At 41.8% G+C, this 20,923-nt stretch overlaps 1 protein-coding gene across 1 annotated transcript in view; it reads right to left on the bottom strand.

The window, feature by feature from the left end:
- si:dkey-81j8.6 (STE20-like serine/threonine-protein kinase) overlaps positions 1–20,631 on the bottom strand; it is a 43,256-nt gene extending 22,625 nt beyond the window's left edge. Inside the window, exons 1-7 of the mRNA XM_060909304.1 lie at positions 20,333–20,631; positions 8,060–8,224; positions 7,923–7,971; positions 7,587–7,736; positions 7,420–7,492; positions 6,997–7,191; positions 3,477–3,651 (exon numbers count right to left, since the gene is read on the bottom strand). Coding sequence (XP_060765287.1) covers positions 3,477–3,651; positions 6,997–7,191; positions 7,420–7,492; positions 7,587–7,736; positions 7,923–7,971; positions 8,060–8,224; positions 20,333–20,482 — 957 coding nt within the window. The 5' untranslated portion in view covers positions 20,483–20,631. The remainder of the gene's footprint in view (positions 1–3,476; positions 3,652–6,996; positions 7,192–7,419; positions 7,493–7,586; positions 7,737–7,922; positions 7,972–8,059; positions 8,225–20,332) is intronic.
- Between the last annotated feature and the right edge of the window lie 292 nt (positions 20,632–20,923).

Below are 20,923 nucleotides of genomic sequence, written 5' to 3'. Positions count from 1 at the left end.
ACCAACACAGAGTAGCACATAATTGTGAAGTGAAATGAAAATGATAAATGGTCTTCAAAATTTTAAACAAATAAAAATCTGAAAAATGTGATGTACATTAGTATTCAGCCCCCCTGTGTCAATACTTTGTAGAGCCACCTTTTGCTGCAATTACAGCTGCAAGTCTTTTGTGGTATGTCTCTACCAGCTTTGCACATTTACGGTAGACACTGAAATTTTTGCCCATTCTTCTTTGCAAAATAGCTCAAGCTCAGCCAAATTGGATGGAGAGCATCTGTGAACAGCAATTTTCAAGTCTTGCCACAGATGCTCAATGGGATTTAGGTCTGGACTTTGGCTGGGCCATTCTAACACATGAGTATTCTTTGATCTAAACCATTCCATTGTAGCTCTGGCTGTATGTTTAGGGTCAGTGTCTTGCTGGAAGGTGAATTTCCTTCCCAGTCTCAAGTCTTTTGCAGCCTCCAACAGGTTTTCTTCCAGGATTGCCCTGTATTTAGCTCCATCCATCTTCCCATCAACTCTGACCAGCTTCCCTGTCCCTGCTGAAGAAAAGCATCCCCATAGCATGATGCTGCCACCACCATGTTTCACAGTGGGGATGGTGTGTGCAGGGTGATGAGCAGTGTTAGTTTTCTGCCACACATAGCACTTTGCATTTAGGCCAAAAAGTTCAACTTTTGGTCTCATCTGACCAAAGCACCTTCTTCCACATGTTTGCTGTGTCCCCTACATGGCTTCTGGCAAACTGCAAACGGGACTTCTTATGCCTGTCTTTCAACAATGGCTTTCTTCTTGCCACTCTTCCAAAAAGGCCAGACTTGTGGAGTGTAAGACTTATAGTTGTCCTGTGCACAGATTCTCCCACCTGAGCTGTGGATTTCTGCAGCTCCTCCAGAGTGATCATGGGCCTCTTGGCTGCTTCTCTGACCAGTGCTCTCCTTGCTCGCTCTGTCAGTTTAGGTGGACGGCCATGTCTTGGTAGGTTTGCAGTTGTGCCATACTTTTTCCATTTTTGAATGATGGATTGAACAGTGCTTCTTGAGATGTTCAGAGCTTGGGATATTTTTTTATAACCTAACCCTGCTTTAAACTTCTCCAGAACTTTATCCCTGACCTGTCTGGTGAGTTCTTTGGTCTTCATGATGCTGTTTGTTCTTCAGTGTTCTCTAACAAACCACTGAGGCCTTCACAAAAAGAAGTGTATTTATGCTGAGAGTAAATTACACACAGTAGGACTCTATTAACTAATTAGATGACTTCTGAAGGCAATTGATTGCACTGGATTGTATTTAGAGGTATCAGAGTACAGGGGGCTGAATACTAGTGCACACCATATTTTTCAGATTTTTATTTGTTTTAAATTTTGAAGACCATTTATCATTTTCGTTTCACTTCACAATTATGTGCTACCCTGTGTTGGTCTATCACATAAAATCTCAATAAAAAACTTTTAAGTTCGTGGTTGTAAGGTGGAAAAATGTGAAAAAGTTCAAGGGGTATGAATACTTTTTCAAGGCACTGTATGCACTGATCAGCCATAACATGAAAACCACTGACAGGTGAAGAAGTGAATAACATTGATTATCTCATTACAATGGCACATGTCAAGGGGTGGGATATATTAGGCAGCAAGAGAACAGTCAGTTCTTGAAGTTGATGTGTTGGAAGCAGGAAAAATGGGCAAGTGTAAGGACCTGAGCGACTTTGACAAGGGCCAAATTGTGATGGCTAGATGACTGGGTTTGAGCACTCCAAAATGGTACATCTTGTGGGGTGTTCCCAGTATGCAGTGGTTAGTACCGAACAAAAGTGGTCCAAGGAAGGACAACCGGTGAACCGGCCACAGGTTCATGGGTGTCGAGGACTCATTGATTCACATGGAGTACGAAGGTAGTCCGTATGGTCCAAATCCACAGAAGAGCTACTGTAGCACAAACTGCTGGCTGAAAAAGTTAATGTTGGCTAAAACAGAAAAGTGTCAGTATTAACTTTTTTCAGCAGTTTGTGCTGCAGTAGCTCTTCTGTGGGATTGGACCATATGGGCTACCCTTCATGCCCCATGCAAATTAATGAGCCTTCAACACCCATGATCCTGTCACCAGTTCACCGGTTGTCCTTCTTTGGACCACTTTTGGTAGGCACTTATCATTGCATACCCGGAACACCCCACAAGATGTGCAATTTTGGAGATGACTAGACCCAGTCATCTAGCCATCACAATATGGCCCTTGTCAAAGTCACTCAGCTCCTTACATTTGCCCATTTTTCCTGCTTCCAACACATCAACTTCAAGAACTGACTGTTCTCTTGCTGCCTAATATATCCCACCCCTTGAGATTGAAATGAGATAATCAATGTTATTCATTTCACCTGTCGGTGGTCATAATGTTACAGCTGATCGGTGTATATGGCAACATTAAAAACATACAATATTGTTATTGTGGATGTTTCAAAATACCATCACTATCCTTGCATATTTGGGTGGAGGCAGCCTAGGGAGCTAGCACTTTTGGATAACATCTACCTGCTATGACTGTGGAGAATTTGTGAACATTTATGTAGTTTGCTTCGTGAGCATTTATCAAACTATCAATCTTTTATCACGCAATATTCACCATCAATCTTTCATCAATCAATCACGCAATATTTACCATCAATCTTTTATCATGCAACCTGACCTAATATGCGAGCTAGAATTCTGTAGTTGGTTATTACAGTATTTGCCTATAAGCGCATGCTCTAGAGTGTTTAATACCAATCTGCACATTTTACATCCTACTTGTTTTTATCAGTTTATAGTTATATTTAGTGATGTGGAACATCCGCAGAACAAGTTAGGTTCTGTTATTACTTCTTATGATAGCTATAAACAGCCATTTCCTTTACCCCTCTCTCTGTTTTCTCTCATTTAAACATAATAAGACATTTCATGTGACAGAGAAACTGTAAAGCACAACCCCCTATGTCTTGACTTTCTCATGGAAAGTTTCTCATCTTATTGGAAACTTCCTTCCATAAATAAACCTCGTCTTACAGAAAACTTCACCATATAATGGATTATATGTTTGTCTTTGTTTAATAAAAGCATGTTTTATAAATCTGTTTATTATTAGGTTTGGATTATGTCAAGAATCCACCAGACAAGTCCCTATGAATTTGCTGTTACCGTATACAGTGATATAAAGCTATTATCTTCCTTGTGTCCAGAAGTACTGTCAGATTTGCTGTTATAGAAAATTCATTCTATAAGCTTCAGACTAATCAGGTTTGAGAATTCAGCAGTGCTGTGGTATAATGGGTTACTGTGGCATGTTGGTTAAAAACAAACAAAAATTGTATTCAATTCATATAAATATTTTTTTTATCAAACAATATTGTAACCATATGATTACAATACAATTTAATATCCTGAGCGAGTAGCGAATGAGATTTCTGTGCCTTGTTTTTTTTAGTGATTTCTTTATTTATTGTACCTCGGCCTCTATGACCTCAGTGACCTCTGCTTTAGCCTCAGCAATAAGTTCTTTGAGGGTTTGTCCGTTCCGGCCAGCGTATGAGAATGGGTGGGTGAGTAGTTGCTGTGCTCCCCATCGTGCCTCAGGGTTTTTCTGTAGCACCCTCTTCAGGAAATCCTGAAAATGGTTTGACCTGTTAAAAGCAAAAAGCAGGAAAAGGAGAAAAAAACATTTATTATCAAAGTCATATGTACATTCAGATCTATCTGACATATAAGCAAAAAAGTCTGAGTCCACTTCCAGCAGCTGATCCAGATTGTGGATGGATGGATGGATGGATGGATGGATGGATGGATGGATGGATGGATGGATGGATGGATGGATGACTAGATTTAACATTAGTTTATGTTGGACAGTGATGGTGGAATGATGGCTGTATGGATGGATGAATGGATGGACAGATGGATGGGCAGGTTCACCATGGCTGAAAACAGAGACAGAGCCATTGTTTAAATGGACAATGTGGATGAATGAATACAGATTCACTATAGAGGCATGTTGGACATTGTGGATGGATGGATGGATGGATGGATGGATGGATGGATGGATGGATGGATGACCAGATTTAACACTGGCTTGTGTTGGACAGTGAAGGTGGAATAACGGATGGATGGATGGATGGATGGATGGATGGATGGATGGATGGATGGATGGATGGATGGGCAGGTTCACCATGGGTAAAAACAGAGACAGAGGCATAGTTTAAATGGCTAATGTGAATGAATGTATGGATATACAGATTCACCATAGAGGCATGTTGGACATTGTGGATGGATGGATGGTTAGTTGGATGGATGATGGATGACCAGATTTAACATTGGTTTGTGTTGGACAGTGAAGGTTGAATGATGGATGTATGGATGGATGGACAGATGGATGAGCAGGTTCACCATGGGTAAAAACAGAGACAGAGGCATATTTTAAATGGACAATATAGATGAATGTATGGATATACAGATTCACCATAGATGCATGTTGGACATTGTGGACAGATGGATGGGTAATGGATAGACAGATTTACTGTTGGTGTATGTTAGACAAAGTGGATGGAAAGATGGCTAGATGTATGAACAGATTCATATTTGAATACATTACAATTTGGGTAGAGGAATGGATGGATGAATGGATGGATGGACAGATGGATAAATTCACCATTGGTAAAACAAAGATAAATCCATTGGTTAGACAGACAGATTCACCATAATCAGGCTTTACTGTGTTTGAATGGATGGATGCACAAATTCACAATAGACACATACTGGACAATGGGTGTGGAAGCAGGGACATCAGAAACATTTTTAATGTGGGGGGGGGGACACACTGGTGGGGGGTCTGGGGGTCCTCCCCCAGAAAATTTTTAATTAATTAGATGCCATTTCCTGCATTCTGGTGTATTTTTAACAGGTTGTTAAACACCTAATTTTACCTACAAAAGTCACTTAATTCAATGACTATTTTAGAGACTCAACAATAAGTCCTCATTCAACTAGTCCATATATTCATCAGCCTGCTTTTTAAACCCACTGCTCTGCCTAAGATAATGAGATGAATGTGACACAATTTATCACCAACAATGACTTTATAGGTGCATTTTACTTTTTATTTTGTGTTTCCTTTTTTATTTAGTTTTAGATGTAACACAACATGCCACTGTGCCAAGCAATAGTGACACTCAACTGTATGTTTAAAAATAAGAATATTCATAATTTCACACAATGAACAGGCATGACATGGCATCATGCAAACTTCATAACACAAAATCACACTGTGTCAAGCAACGGTGACACATAAAAAATAACTTCACACAATGAACAGGTGCAATTTTGTTCACCACCAACAGTGACTTTAGTGGGTGCATTTGACTTTTTTCCGATTTAGTGATACTCATAACAAAAATGACACGGCATCATGCAGTCTTTATGACACAAAAATCACACTGTGTCAAGCAACGACACATAAAAGAGAACTTCACACAATGAACAAGTGCAGTTTTGTCAACCTACATGCAATGGTGGTACTACAGTAACATTTACAGATTAGTATAACAAATAGATTTATAGATATAGTAACTCCTTCTTACGGTACATTGGTGCCACCACAATTTCTACCACTTCATAACTTTTATCCCCCTTTCCTTCACAATCCACCTGGAATAAGGTCCATCTCTCTCCATTGCTTTCCTTTCTACTATTCCTTCCCCATACACTGATTTCCCATCTTACTTTCCAGAAAACTGGCAAAGACCAGACAAAACAAGTTCTTCAAATCACAACAGGGAATCAGTAAATATCATCAGAGCAGACTTGACCTCATTCTTGGCATTACAGTAAGGCAGGCCTACTGGGTTTGAATTAAATGATAGCTAACATTAAGCTAGCTGATACCGTACATCTCCTAACATTGACTAACCAGCTAACTGCACTAACATTTCCATTGGGACAAAAAAAAAACCTGTCCTGTGGGGAAATATTGACTGACTTTCCGCTTCTTTGTAAAGAATGTCCTTATGTCCACTGTGTCTGGGGAGGGAGCAAATACTGCAAACAATTCATCATCAACCAAGAATACCCCATTAGGCTAAGCTTATTTCATTGTTTAGTTGAATATTAATTTAATGTGGGGGCGGCACGGTGGTGTAGTGGTTAGCGCTGTCGCCTCACAGCAAGAAGGTCCTGGGTTCGAGCCCCGGGGCCGGCGAGGGCCTTTCTGTGTGGAGTTTGCATGTTCTCCCCGTGTCCGCGTGGGTTTCCTCCGGGTGCTCCGGTTTCCCCCACAGTCCAAAGACATGCAGGTTAGGTTAACTGGTGACTCTAAATTGACTGTAGGTGTGAATGTGAGTGTGAATGGTTGTCTGTGTCTGTGTGTCGGCCCTGTGATGACCTGGCGACTTGTCCAGGGTGTACCCTGCCTTTCGCCCGTAGTCAGCTGGGATAGGCTCCAGCTTGCCTGCGACCCTGTAGAAGGATAAAGCGGCTAGAGATAATGAGATGAGATGAGATTAATCTAATGTGGCCTAGGGTTAATTTTGAGGGTATATAACAAAAGAATAAGATTTTAGCAAAAGCTAGACATTGTGAGGTGGCAATGGGGCTGACGTCACCTCCTCAACTTTCGAGCAGCTGCACCAACATTTCTCTGCTCGCGCTGAGATTCACTTCACTCGCGTGCGGTGAGTTGTTGTAGGTAACGCCCGGAAAACCCGGAGTGGATTTTCAGTGGTACGGTATGTGTATTCTCTTATCGATCAAGTGGAATGGATTTTTTCATGAAGCAATAGAAACGGTGCTGGGTGAACTAATATTTTATGTTAAATGTGGGGGGGTCCAAACGAAGAATTATGAAATGTGAAGGGGACACGTCCCCTTCACATTCAATGGTGGCGACGCACATGCATGGAAGGACGAATTAATGAAATGATGACTGAAGGATCAGTGCTCAGTGTGGGTGTAGGAATGGACAGACGGATGGACAGATTCACCATATTCGACTGTTGGTCAGTGTGGGTGGAGCAGACTTGGTGATCTTCAGCAGCACTCTCATGGGGTTCAGATTGTGGTGTGGAGGCTCCATCTCAGCTGCCTCGATCAGTGTGATGCCCAGAGACCAGATATCAGATTTACATGAGTATGCATTCTCCTTTGATGTCTCACACATGATCACCTCCGGTGCCATCCTGGAACACACATTTATATTGTTCATCATTAATTGTTACATACACATATGACTAATGATTATACGGTATAACTAAATAATGTATGAATAACATCATGCACTAATTATCATATAATTGCAGTGAGATGAATGTTTATGCTTTAACACAGTAGAGAAACATTTTAGGGATGATCTTGAAACTATTAAAGGATCAAGTAACACTTTAGCTTCTATAAATGGAATCGCTTACCAATATGGAGTCCCGATGAAAGTCGATCGCCTCTGGAGGGTGTTGTCATTTTTTGCTGACACGCCAAAGTCGGCTACAGATACAGAGCATGGGAATAAACAAAGGAAGTTCGTGTGTGTGTGTGTGTTTCAAATGAGCAGTCTGTGTGTGTGCCTGTTTGTGTATACCAAGTTTGATGTGGCCCTCTATGGTGAGCAGAATGTTTCCTGCCTTCAGGTCTCGGTGGATGATGTGGTGCTGATGAAGGTAACACAGAGCCTGCAGTGTCTGGAAACACACCTCACTGATCTGCTGCTCTGAGAGGCCATGCTCCAGCTCTACACACACACACACACACACACACACACACACACACACACACATGCACACACACACACATGCACACACACACACACACACACACACACACACACACATGCACATGTACACATACACATCCATGTATAAGCGCATTCAGAAAAGGGAGGGGATTTAGAGGATCATTAAGGTCAGGCCACACCTACCTAACATGATGTCATCCAGCGCTCCACCAGGACAAAACTCAATGATGATCTGCACACAGAAAACACACGTGATAAGACAGACAGACAGACAGACAGACAGACAAAGATAGGTAAACAGACAGACAGACAATTTTTACCCATAACCATCCTTCACAGTAGATGGCATCCAACAGTGAGATGATGTTGCCATGGCGACAGGTTGCCAGGATATTGATTTCAGTGATGTAATCCTGCAGCTGATCCTCACCGTGAACACCAATAACTTTAGCTGCTGCTAACACACCACTTTCATTGTTTTGAACCTAAACCACACACACACACACACACACACACACAAAATTAACTCTTTTATTAAATAAACATACAGTTGTATACAAAAGTTTGTGCACCCCTGGCCAAATTACATACTTTGCTGATTTTTTTGGTATGAAAAGAAGAAAACACAACCATGGCTGCAAACTATTTAAATATATATATATATATATATATATATATATATATATATATATATATATATATATATATATTTTTTTTATTTTATTTTATTTATTTATTTATTTATTTATTTATTTATTTTTTTTTCTGCAAACACTAATACAGGTACAGGTACTTTCTATTCATTGAACTGTCCCGACTTTTTTGAAATGTGTTGCTGACATCAAATGTTGAAACTGAAAAATTTTATTCTTCTTTGAAAAATATATGCTCATTTTGACTTTGATATGTTATCTTTGTACTATTTTTCAATAAAATATAGGATTTCCATGATTTGCAAATTATCACGTTTTTATTTACAGTTCACACAGCGTCCCAACTTTTTTTGGAAATGGGGTTGGAAAAAAAATAGCAATTGTGACATGCATAAATGTTTCAATATCTATGAAGTCAGTGCTTTGGTCACACAACCTTTGGCAGACATACTTCATCAGTCCACAGCACTGATTTACAAAATGCCTCTGGCTTGTTTAGACTACTTTGCATGTGTAAGATGTGCCTTCCCCTGCTTTGTAGGTATCAGTTAAAGGAGGTACGCAGAATCTTGGCCTCACTTTTTTTTTTAAATGCCTTGAGACCTCAAGAATGGCATAGGAATAGTTTTAAGCATTAACAATAAATCTAATATAGTAATTTTTATGATTAAAATGATTTATATAGGTAGCAGTCTGAGTGAATGACCTTGACATCTATGACGTCACCACAGGAAGTCTATCTGTCTCATCGCCATTTCTGCTATACTAAAACACAGAGCTGACTGCAACTCCGATCCTCCATTTTGAGCTAATTTATCGCCATGCCACGTAGATGTGTTGCTGGTGGGTGCAGCAACACGACAGAAGGTGGATTTATGTTGCATTCATGGCCCAAGAATGTTCAAACTGCAAAGATTTGGACGCGTTTTGCGAGAAGTTTACAGGCACGTTGGGTGCCTACAAAGTGGTTTCTCCTCTGCTATGCACATTTTACTGAAGACTTGTACGAGACCTCTGATCTGTTGAGGAGCATTGGCTATAAGCCCATATTGAAAGAGGGTGCAGTACCAACAATTAAAGGAAAAGAAAACTACAAGAAAAGGAAACTAAGTTCAGTTACACCAGTTCTCCCAGAGTGTGAGCCGAGGGTTGTTGCTAAAACCTGGTACGGAACGGGACGTGACATATTATCGCTCAGGCAGTGACCTCCCTGCAGTTGTTGCTAAAACCAGTGACGTCCCGTCCTGGGTTTTAGTAATTGCCTGAGCCGAGCAGTAATGGCGGAGTACTCAGTATGGAGAAAATGGAGAATGAGTGAACCAGCTGTCTGATTTCTCCGCTGGATATGATCGCCTCAGCAGCAATATCTCGCCCTTACATGGAAGAAGCGAATGAACAGAGAACTGAACGAGCAACTGAAAGTCAGGTTGTTTCAAAACAATCAGCCACAAGGTCGGCCTTCAATAAGCGAGAACACAGACGGATAAGCTGCGACTCTCATTTGGATACAAACAGTGGCGGCTGGCCCATAGGGGGTGCTCGGGCGCTGCCCTCCCAGATGTGGAGGGGAAATATATATATATATATATATATATATATATATATATATATATATATATATATATAAGGGGCGGCACGGTGGTGTAGTGGTTAGCGCTGTCGCCTCACAGCAAGAAGGTCCGGGTTCGAGCCCCGTGGCCGGCGAGGGCCTTTCTGTGTGGAGTTTGCATGTTCTCCCCGTGTCCGCGTGGGTTTCCTCCGGGTGCTCCGGTTTCCCCCACAGTCCAAAGACATGCAGGTTAGGTTAACCGGTGACCCTAAATTGAGCGTAGGTGTGAATGTGAGTGTGAATGGTTGTCTGTGTCTATGTGTCAGCCCTGTGATGACCTGGCGACTTGTCCAGGGTGTACCCCACCTTTCACCCGTAGTCAGCTGGGATAGGCTCCAGCTTGCCTGCGACCCTGTAGAACAGGATAAAGCGGCTAGAGATAATGAGATGAGATATATATATATATATATATATATATATACAAATTTTATCAATGTCAGTTTTACTTAATAGTGTGTGCCTACATGCAATCTGAATTATTTAAACAACATTTCCACCAACTGACTCTCATTCAACAGTGAATTTCCACCAACAGACTCATATCATTTCTCTTCTTGGGCGCTCATCAAAACGCCCCAGAAGTGCAGCGAAACAGCCAATTCTGTATGGTTGCTAGGGAAAAATAATAAATATTTGGCCACTCAGCATCACCGAATTTAATGGTTTTGGGGCACTGGAAATTTCACCCCTGCTACAGAAAATGTGGGAAAGTTTTGGATTGCTATGGTGATAAACTTGAGGTCTCAGTCAGAGAGATGATGGCGACGATGACAGTCGAGGGGCAGCTTCCACCAAATTCCGTGAGATCTTTGTTGAACTACCCTTTCGTGAGAAGGACGATGGTGGAAAAAATTTATGTTAAGGAGCTGCGACCCGACAAGCCCGAAATAAACATCACCCAGCCAACCAAGGAGAAAGTTAAAGCCTACAGCAGGACTTTTTCAGGAATTGGTTCCAGCGTAAGTCATGGCTGACAGGCTGTGGAACAGCCAATGCACTTTTTTGTTTCCCCTGCATCCTTTTCAAAAGTGACAGGTGTGATTTGACGTGGACATGGTCTGGACAAACTGACTTAAAGCACCTCTCTGAACACATCAAGAAGCAGGAAAGATCAAGAGTTCACATGGAAAACTGCGTAAAGCAGCTGTGCTCGGAAGGATTAGCATAGCGGTGCAGCTAGACGATGGGCACCACATTGCTGTAAGAAGGCACAATGAAGAGGTAGATAAAAACCATCATATTTTATCTAAGATCATCGACTGTGTTAAATTTTGTGGTGCTTTTGAACTAGCAATGTGGGGACATCTTTCTTGTCATAGTGTGTATTCACAACAAGAGTGTCGACACTGTGTTTCACTCCCCCTCTCTCTCTCGTTTCACAGAAATACACCTAGCTCAGAACACACACACACACACACACACACACACACACACACACACACACACACACCTCATTTCATAGTCACCCTCTCACACAGAAATCTTACACTCACCTTAGAATCAGACACCCCCCCTCTCTCTCTTCATACAATCACTCAGTCCCACACTCACCTTAGAAACCTTCCCCCCTCTCTCTCTCTCACTCATTCACACACACACACACACACACACACACACACACACACACACACACACACACACTCTCTCTCTCTCTCTCTCTCTCTCTCTCTCTCACACACACACACACACACACACACACACACACACACACACACACACTTTTGCATACAACCCCGATTCCAAAAAAGTTGGGACAAAGTACAAACTGTAAATAAAAACGGAATGCAATGATGTGGACGTTTCAAAATTCCATATTTTATTCAGAATAGAACATAGATGACATATCAAATGTTTAAACTGAGAAAATGTATCATTTAAAGAGAAAAATTAGGTGATTTTAAACTTCATGACAACAACACATCTCAAAAAAGTTGGGACAAGGCCATGTTTACAACTGTGAGACATCCCCTTTTCTCTTTACAACAGTCTGTAAACGTCTGGGGACTGAGGAGACAAGTTGCTCAAGTTTAGGGATAGGAATGTTAACCCATTCTTGTCTAATGTAGGATTCTAGTTGCTCAACTGTCTTAGGTCTTTTTTGTCGTATCTTCCGTTTTATGATGCGCCAAATGTTTTCTATGGGTGAAAGATCTGGACTGCAGGCTGGCCAGTTCAGTACCCGGACCCTTCTTCTACACAGCCATGATGCTGTAATTGATGCAGTATATGGTTTGGCATTGTCATGTTGGAAAATGCAAGGTCTTCCCTGAAAGAGACGTCGTCTGGATGGGAGCATATGTTGCTCTAGAACCTGGATATACCTTTTAGCATTGATGGCGTCTTTCCAGATGTGTAAGCTGCCCATGCCACATGCACTAATGCAACCCCATACCATCAGAGATGCAGGCTTCTGAACTGAGTGCTGATAACAACTTGGGTCGTCCTTCTCCTCTTTAGTCCGAATGACACGGCGTCCCTGATTTCCATAAAGAACTTCAAATTTTGATTTGTCTGACCACAGAACAGTTTTCCACTTTGCCACAGTCCATTTTAAATGAGCCTTGGCCCAGAGAAGACGTCTGCGCTTCTGGATCATGTTTAGATAGGGCTTCTTCTTTGAACTATAGAGTTTTAGCTGGCAACAGCGGACAGCACGGCGAATTGTGTTCACAGATAATGTTCTCTGGAAATATTCCTGAGCCCATTTTGTGATTTCCAATACAGAAGCATGCCTGTATGTGATGCAGTGCCGTCTAAGGGCCCGAAGATCATGGGCACCCAGTATGGTTTTCCGGCCTTGACCCTTAGGCACAGAGATTCTTCCAGATTCTCTGAATCTTTTGATGATATTATGCACTGTAGATGATGATATGTTCAAACTCTTTGCAATTTTACACTGTCGAACTCCTTTCTGATATTGCTCCATGATTTGTTGGCGCAGAATTAGGGGGATTGGTGATCCTCTTCCCATCTTTACTTCTGAGAGCCGCTGCCACTCCAAAATGCTCTTTTTATACCCAGTCATGTTATTGACCTATTGTCAATTGACCTAATGAGTTGCAATTTGGTCCTCCAGCTGTTCCTTTTTTGTACCTTTAACTTTTCCAGCCTCTTATTGCCCCTGTCCCAACTTTTTTGAGATGTTTTGCTGTCATGAAATTTCAAATGAGCCAATATTTGGCATGAAATTTCAAAATGTCTCATTTTCGACATTTGATATGTTGTCTGTGTTCTATTGTGAATACAATATCAGTTTTTGAGATTTGTAAATTATTGCATTCCATTTTTATTTACAATTTGTCCTTTATCCCAACTTTTTTGGAATCGGGGTTGTAGATTCAGCTGAAATCATATCCTTGCTGTAAACTTCTCTCAAGAACTTCAGTATTGTATTTGATACCGTTCCTTTCCAAAGCATAAATGGAGCCTAATATAGCTGTAAATTGTTAATTTACTTTATCTGGAAACTGCTGATTTTGAGAAGGAAATTAAATTATTATTGTGGAATTGTTGTCATTTTCTGACTGTTCATTTGAATGTTTATACTGGACTAGGCAGGGAAATCTATTGGCACACCAGCCCCACCAAGAATTTTTTTTACCAGCCGCCACTGGATACAGTTCAGTTGGTCGGGTTCAATGCCCGAACTGATGATCACATCATCAGTTTTTCTTTTGGCTAATCAGACACAAGGTACTCCACCACTCTTGCCGGAGCGGTTGGGGGTTAGGTGCCTTGCTCAAGGGCACTTAAGTCAATCCTGCTAGTCTGGGGAATCAAACCAGCAACCTTTTGGTCCCAAAGCTGTTTCTCTAACCATTAGGCCATGACTTCCCCGCTGGATACAAAACAACAAAAACAACAACATTCGTTGTTTACCTGCATTTAGATTAATACATGTAACTTGTATTGTGTGCTTAAGTTACTCATCTCATCTCATTATCTCTAGCCGCTTTATCCTGTTCTACAGGGTCGCAGGCAAGCTGGAGCCTATCCCAGCTGACTACGGGCGAAAGGCGGGGTACACCCTGGACAAGTCGCCAGGTCATCACAGGGCTGACACATAAACACAGACAACCATTCACACTCACATTCACACCTACGGTCAATTTAGAGTCACCAGTTAACCTAACCTGCATGTCTTTGGACTGTGGGGGAAACCGGAGCACCCGGAGGAAACCCACGCGGACACGGGGAGAACATGCAAACTCCACACAGAAAGGCCCTTGCCGGCCCCGGGGCTCGAACCCAGGACCTTCTTGCTGTGAGGCGACAGCGCTAACCACTACACCACCGTGCCGCCCTGCTTAAGTTACTGTATAAGATTATTTAATTTGCTTCTCAATGTGATTGTGTCAGTTCATCTAATTATTTAATTAGCCTTTTACGTTTTATCAGTGAAAATGCATGCATGTACATGTATGTTGCATAAGTTATAACACCGATCCTGTTTTAATGAGAGTCAACCCACAATCAATGAAGTCAAATCAGTCTTAGTTGAACAAGTCGGTAACTGTATTTCTTACTTTCACCATAAATTTTTATTTATATGACTTTGGTCTATAGCTGTCAAAGGCCTTAAAACCGGTTACCGCTGTGACGTCACGCACTCAGGGCTGGCTGGCTCAGCAGGGCAGTGCCAATGCCAACTTTGCGGTCGATTTTAACTCTCAAAAATATATATATTTTTATTCACATTTATGCAGCATACAAGAGTCAAGGATGGAAATACTATCCACTCTGAAATGTATTTAGAAATAAAGGTTCTGCGTATCTCCTTAAAACTTACTGTCAGTCATACGCTGAGACAACTCCATGTTTTGAGTGTTAATACAAGGTTTAAAGAGTCAGAAAATGTAAGGAATTGTTATTCTTAAGGACAAGTCTTGACCTGCCTAATGAGTCCTAATGAGTCAGTTAAGGCCTAACAAGTTAAATACGTTCTGAGACTTTACAGCTGGAAGGGTGTCTAAACTTTTTCACATGCCACGAATACTTTAAAGTAACTCTGGATGAGTATTTGCGAATAAATGGAGAAGTACTCTTTCAGTGGAAAGGTGACACCACTGGGCAGATATTACTCAAAATGCTTTTGATACACACACACACATTAGCCTCCTGAATGGTTGTTAATGAACAGGCCAGCTGAATCACCTACCGTATGTTTTGCGTGAACAGGAAACACTGACCTTATGACACCTTTTGTTTCCCTACTCAGACAAAGAAATTCAAACACACATGGAGTTGAAATCTCTAACTGAGCTTTCAGCATCTGCTTGCACAGGAAGTGAATTTAACCACAGCGTATGTCTGAACCTGTGTACACAGTTACCAAGGAAACTCAGAAATAACTGACAACACTGACAGAAAACAAAATATCTATTCTAATTAGGAATTAGCATTGCTGCTTTTCTTTATATGCTTTTTGGTGGCCCACCATCATGGGCCACTCAGGTCACAACACTGACCTCAGTAACATTTTTAAATCTTGATTACTTATCACAATTTTTCAGCCAATATAGGAATTTACTGTCTATAACTGTATGTCTGATCTGGATTATTCCTGGTGAAACTAGATACAAACGCTGTACCTGAATACTCAGGCTGCACTAACATTGGTTAAGTACTGACTACCCAACCATTACTGTCGTACGTTCTATGAATATGTGAGAAAGTACTTGTCCTTTACCCTGGATGTTACATTACAGGGATTTAGCAGACGCTCTTATCCAGAGCAATGCACAACAGGACCCTGACATACCCACAGCAGTGGGCAGCCTGGGGAGCATCTGAGGTTTAGGTGCCTTGCTCAAGGGCACTTCAGCCATTCCTGCTGGTCCAGGGAATCGAACTGGTGACCTTTTGGTCCCAAAGCTGCTTCTCTAACCTTTAGGCCATGGGTGTTCACAAATGATGTATACCTATGTCTTCTTCTTCCTCCTTGTTCAGAACTGTTGCCAGGTTGGGGTCCATGTGGACCCTATTGATCCACATGTCATATTAATTGGAGCATAGTTTTATGCATTTCTGGGATTGGAAAAAAAAAACCCATTCACACATACATTCAGACCTATGGACAATTTAGAGTAGCCAATTGACCTAACTGCATGTCTTTGGACTGTGGGGGAAACTGGAGCACCTGGAGGAAACCCACACAGACACAGGGAGAACATGCAAACTCCACACAGAAAGGCCACTGTTGGCATAGTTGGCCACTGGGCTCCAACCCAGAACCTTCTTGCTGTGAGGTGCCAGTGCTAGCCACTACACTACCATGCCGCCCCGACATGTACCTATGTCTCATCTCATCTCATTATCTCTAGCCGCTTTATCCTTCTACAGGGTCGCAGGCAAGCTGGAGCCTATCCCAGCTGACTACAGGCGAAAGGTGGGGTACACCCTGGACAAGTCGCCAGGTCATCACAGGGCTGACACATAGACACAGACAACCATTCACACTCACATTCACACCTACGGTCAATTTAGAGTCACCAGTTAACCTAACCTGCATGTCTTTGGACTGTGGGGGAAACCGGAGCACCCGGAGGAAACCCACACGGACACGGGGAGAACATGCAATCTCCACACAGAAAGGCCACTGTTGACATAGTTGGCCACTGGGCTCCAACCCAGAACCTTCTTGCTGTGAGGTGCCAGTGCTAACCACTACACTACCATGCTGCCCTGACATATACCTATGTATGCCGTGAAAAATTTTCAAAAGTATTTCTTCAATGGCAGAGGTATGTTTTTAGGAGGAAACCCAGAGGTAACCCATAGTACAGTAATCAAAGCTTCAGACTGTACCCTGGACTCTGGAGTTGTGAGACACCAACTCTACCTGTTGCACTACTGTGCCAATGAGTTTAGGAATAAAATAATTTTAGTTCACCAAATTGTTTTCATTCATTCATTTTCCATACAACTTATCCATTGCAGGTCATGGGTTGGCTGGAGTCAATCCCAACTGACATTGGGCAAGAAGTGAGGTACACCCTGGACAGGTCACCAATATATGGCGGGGCTAACACAGAGAGACAGACAGCCATTCACACTCACATTCACACCTATGGGCAATTTAGAGTCGACAGTTAACCTAATCCACCTGTCTTTGGACTGTGGGAGGCACCTGGAGGAAAACGGTTGACTTGCAGGTTCAAACCCCAAACTTGCTTACTGTGAGGTGACGGTGCTAACTGCTGCACCATCCTAATGCCACTGTATTGTTTTATCATTTTAATTATCAGGAACCAGACTTTCCCTTCCAAATTCATTCATTCATTCATTATCTCTAGCCGCTTTATCCTGTTCTACAGGGTCGCAGGCAAGCTGGAGCCTATCCCAGCTGACTATGGGCGAAAGGCGGGGTACACCCTGGACAAGTCGCCAGGTCATCACAGGGCTGACACATAGACACAGACAACCATTCACACTCACATTCACACCTACGGTCAATTTAGAGTCACCAGTTAACCTAACCTGCATGTCTTTGGACTGTGGGGGAAACCGGAGCACCCGGAGGAAACCCACGCGGACACGGGGAGAACATGCAAACTCCACACAGAAAGGCCCTCGCCGGCCCCGGGGCTCGAACCCAGGACCTTCTTGCTGTGAGGCGACAGCGCTAACCACTACACCACCGTGCCGCCCTTCCCTTCCAAATTATTTATGTCTATATTCTTCAAATGTATAGAATGTATAAAGTAAGTGTATAACTGATTCTATTTCCTAGACACACCAGAAAGAGAAAGAGGAACTAAAAAAAACTATGAACAGTTAAAAACCCAGGGTTGTTTTATTGTGGTGATGTGGTATAAAGCCCAAAAAGAATCACATTTACTTCCATCTGGATCCTACTCTGGGACATCTACAAGCCACTTTTCCCATTTGAAACCATGCTGAGGTCTATTTAAAAAAAAAAACACAAACAAACAAACAAACAAAAAAAAACACTTGAATCTGTATCCCACTTCTATGATCTTGAAATCTCTAAAGTCCTGAAGATCTGAATATTCTACCAGCTCCTCCTCTCATTTGGATCACGCTTCATATGTTTTACAATACTGTGCTCTTTTCCAAATCCTACTTCCACCACCCTAAGGTTTGTAAGGCCTTGTTTCCATTTAGGTCCTTGGGTAATTGTAAGATCTACAAAGCTCTACTTCCATTCGGATCCTACCTCTTCTATCCAGAAACCTACACACAGCTGCTTCCATCTGGTTTCTTTCTCCTTTCATTCTGAGACCTACTGTACAATCCCAAGGTGTACAACTCCTATCTGCATGCTACTCCAGCTCCCATACAAATCCTACATCCACCATCCTCATCCCTACAAACTCTTGCTCTCATTTGAAACCTCTTGCCAATTTTGAGGTCTACAAAATCTTGCTTATATCCAGATACTAATCTTCTATTCTAAGATCTATGAGTCCTTGCTTCCATCTGGATACTACCCATACTATCCTGAAGTCTACAAGCTACTGCTGTCATCTGGATCCTGCCACTGAGGTCTAGCAGAATCAACACCCCCTTCCTTGATAGACTACTGACATTGACCAATCTTTTTCACCTATATAAAGTAATACTGATTACAGTATTAGTGTCCTTATTTCTAGCAGTAAGATTTAGCTTTAATGTCTATCTAATGTTGGCCAAAAGACCAGGGGTTCCTCTTGTTAAGTCATGGTTTTCCTCAAGAGGAAGACCAGGGGAACAAGAGGAACAAGAGGAAGACCTCTTGTTAAGGCTTGGTTCTCCTCAAGAGGAAGACCAGGGGAACAAGAGGAAGACTTCTTGTTAAGTCTTGATACTCCTCAAGAGGAAGACCAGGGGTTCCTCTTGTTAAGTCTTGGTTCTTCTCAAGATTTTAGCATAATATTTTTAGCTCCTTCTTAGCCACTTTCACCTTTGGCTATCTCACTTGGGGTCAGTCATATGTAACAAATTACCAGTTTATTAGATAGCTTTATCCAATTCAATGTGGCAATGGATCCAGGGCCCATCTCATGGAAGAAAAGGTGCAAGGCAAGACCACACCCTTGACAGGATACCAATTCAACACAAGCTAGGACTCTTTCAAATACACACACCAAGTGGTAAGTACACATTCTATAGGCATGTTTTTGAGTGGAAACCAGCACAGCTGAAGGAAACTCACACAAATCATGTAAAACCCACACAGATCACAGTCAAAATTTCACAACTTTGTGAGACACCACCAATACTAGCTGAACCATTGTACAACCAAAGAGCAGTTGCTCTTTGAAACATCAAATACAGAGATATTTATAGCTGAGCTGTAGGCATCTATGGCTGCAAAGTAAGGTCAGGGTTTTGAACATCACCACCAAGTCAGGTACTGTACTAATAACCAAAAATATTTACTCAGGTCAAAAAAAAATGTTACTCTAAACCTGCTTAAACTGGTCAACGCTGAAACAGACGACTGCTTGATCATCCAGGATGTGCAGTTGCCCTGATCAAACACATCAAAACAACACAATAAAACACAATTTAATATGATTCATGATTACCAGAAACCCTACAAATTAAGCTTTATTCAGTTTGCCATCTTGCAATTATAAGGTTCTATCTAAGGTCACATGTTCCCTGAATTTGCACCTAAAACAGTTTTATTGGCCTCAGTACGTTAATGTAGAACTTTAGCTCTGAGATCTTCGATATAAATGTCAGAATGTGGTCAGTGTCTAAGAGACAACACACCAGGAAGGAGATTTCATTTAATTGAGAGCACAACAAACCCTGCATCAGTAAATCAAATGAATCAAAAATCAGCCGGACGTTCGTTTTCTCTCTGAGAGTAGTGAGTCAACGTGACCATACTTGTGTTATAACGTCAAATTTCCACAGCAGTCATCTGAATCTGAATATCAGACTGTGATGTTGTGTGTTAAAGAGTATTTAAAGGGTGTTACAGTGTGTGTTTGGGAGTTTTAGATACAGTATGTTTCTTCAGGTATGTGTAGGGCATTAGAGTTTCTTTAATATGCTTTAGAGTTTAAAACCTGCCTCGGTTCACTCTAAAACTTACTTTTTTTATCATTATTTTGGTTCAATAGCCTGGTTGTAATAGGTTTAATTACAGTGTTTGTATGTGTTGATAATTTTGAAGACATTTCGTATTCATCTAAGGGACTGTATGGTGTTATTGTGATAGTGTTGTAGTGTAGCATACTCTAAAGCACACGCACAGAGATGCTACCATGATCTAGAGTTCCTTAGACGAGTGAAGCAACACGTTCAAGTCTTTTACACAGCTCATAGGTTTTAAACACAGTGCACGACTGACCTCTTTCGCCACAGACACTTACCTTATAAACTTTCCCAAATGCTCCATCCCCGAGTTCTCCGAGTGTGTCCCAGCTCTGGCGCGGGTCCACATCCCTTTGCAGGTGCTCATAGTGCTGAATCTTCTTCTTGTCTGCACCCACACGAAATAAACGCATCAGGAGCGACGCCATTGCGTCTCGCTCCCTAATTAATCACGCAGAACTCCCTGAAAAGGATCAAAACAGGTCTCTCAGGCACCCTTTGTCCTCAGGTAACGTCCTAAGTAAACACACAGAGACAGAAAGAGAAAAAAACGGAGTGTGTTGTCAGTCACCTCACAGTGTGTCAGGAAGTCACTGTAGAAACCACATCCTTCAGAGAAATAGAAATGCTATGTTTGTCGAAAAAAACACATTGCAGCGTCTCAGCTCTGATGCTAGAGCTCGTGCTTCTCGTCCAATCAGTATGGAGATGTTCAGGCCATCACTGTGTCTACTCAAAGCGTCCCTTTTTTTTAAAATGGTTTCAGAAAATGTGTTCTTGTTTCTAAAAATTATCCAGAAATTTAGCAAAACATCATACTTTGTGACCAGAACTATGGATTAAATTAAATATATGCGACAAACTATTGC

This window comes from Neoarius graeffei, chromosome 25, assembly GCF_027579695.1.
Source record: "Neoarius graeffei isolate fNeoGra1 chromosome 25, fNeoGra1.pri, whole genome shotgun sequence".
In the NCBI taxonomy this organism is placed as follows: Eukaryota; Metazoa; Chordata; class Actinopteri; order Siluriformes; family Ariidae; genus Neoarius; species Neoarius graeffei.
Note: the sequence above shows the minus strand (reverse complement) of the source record. Positions and strands in the feature narration are given on the sequence as shown.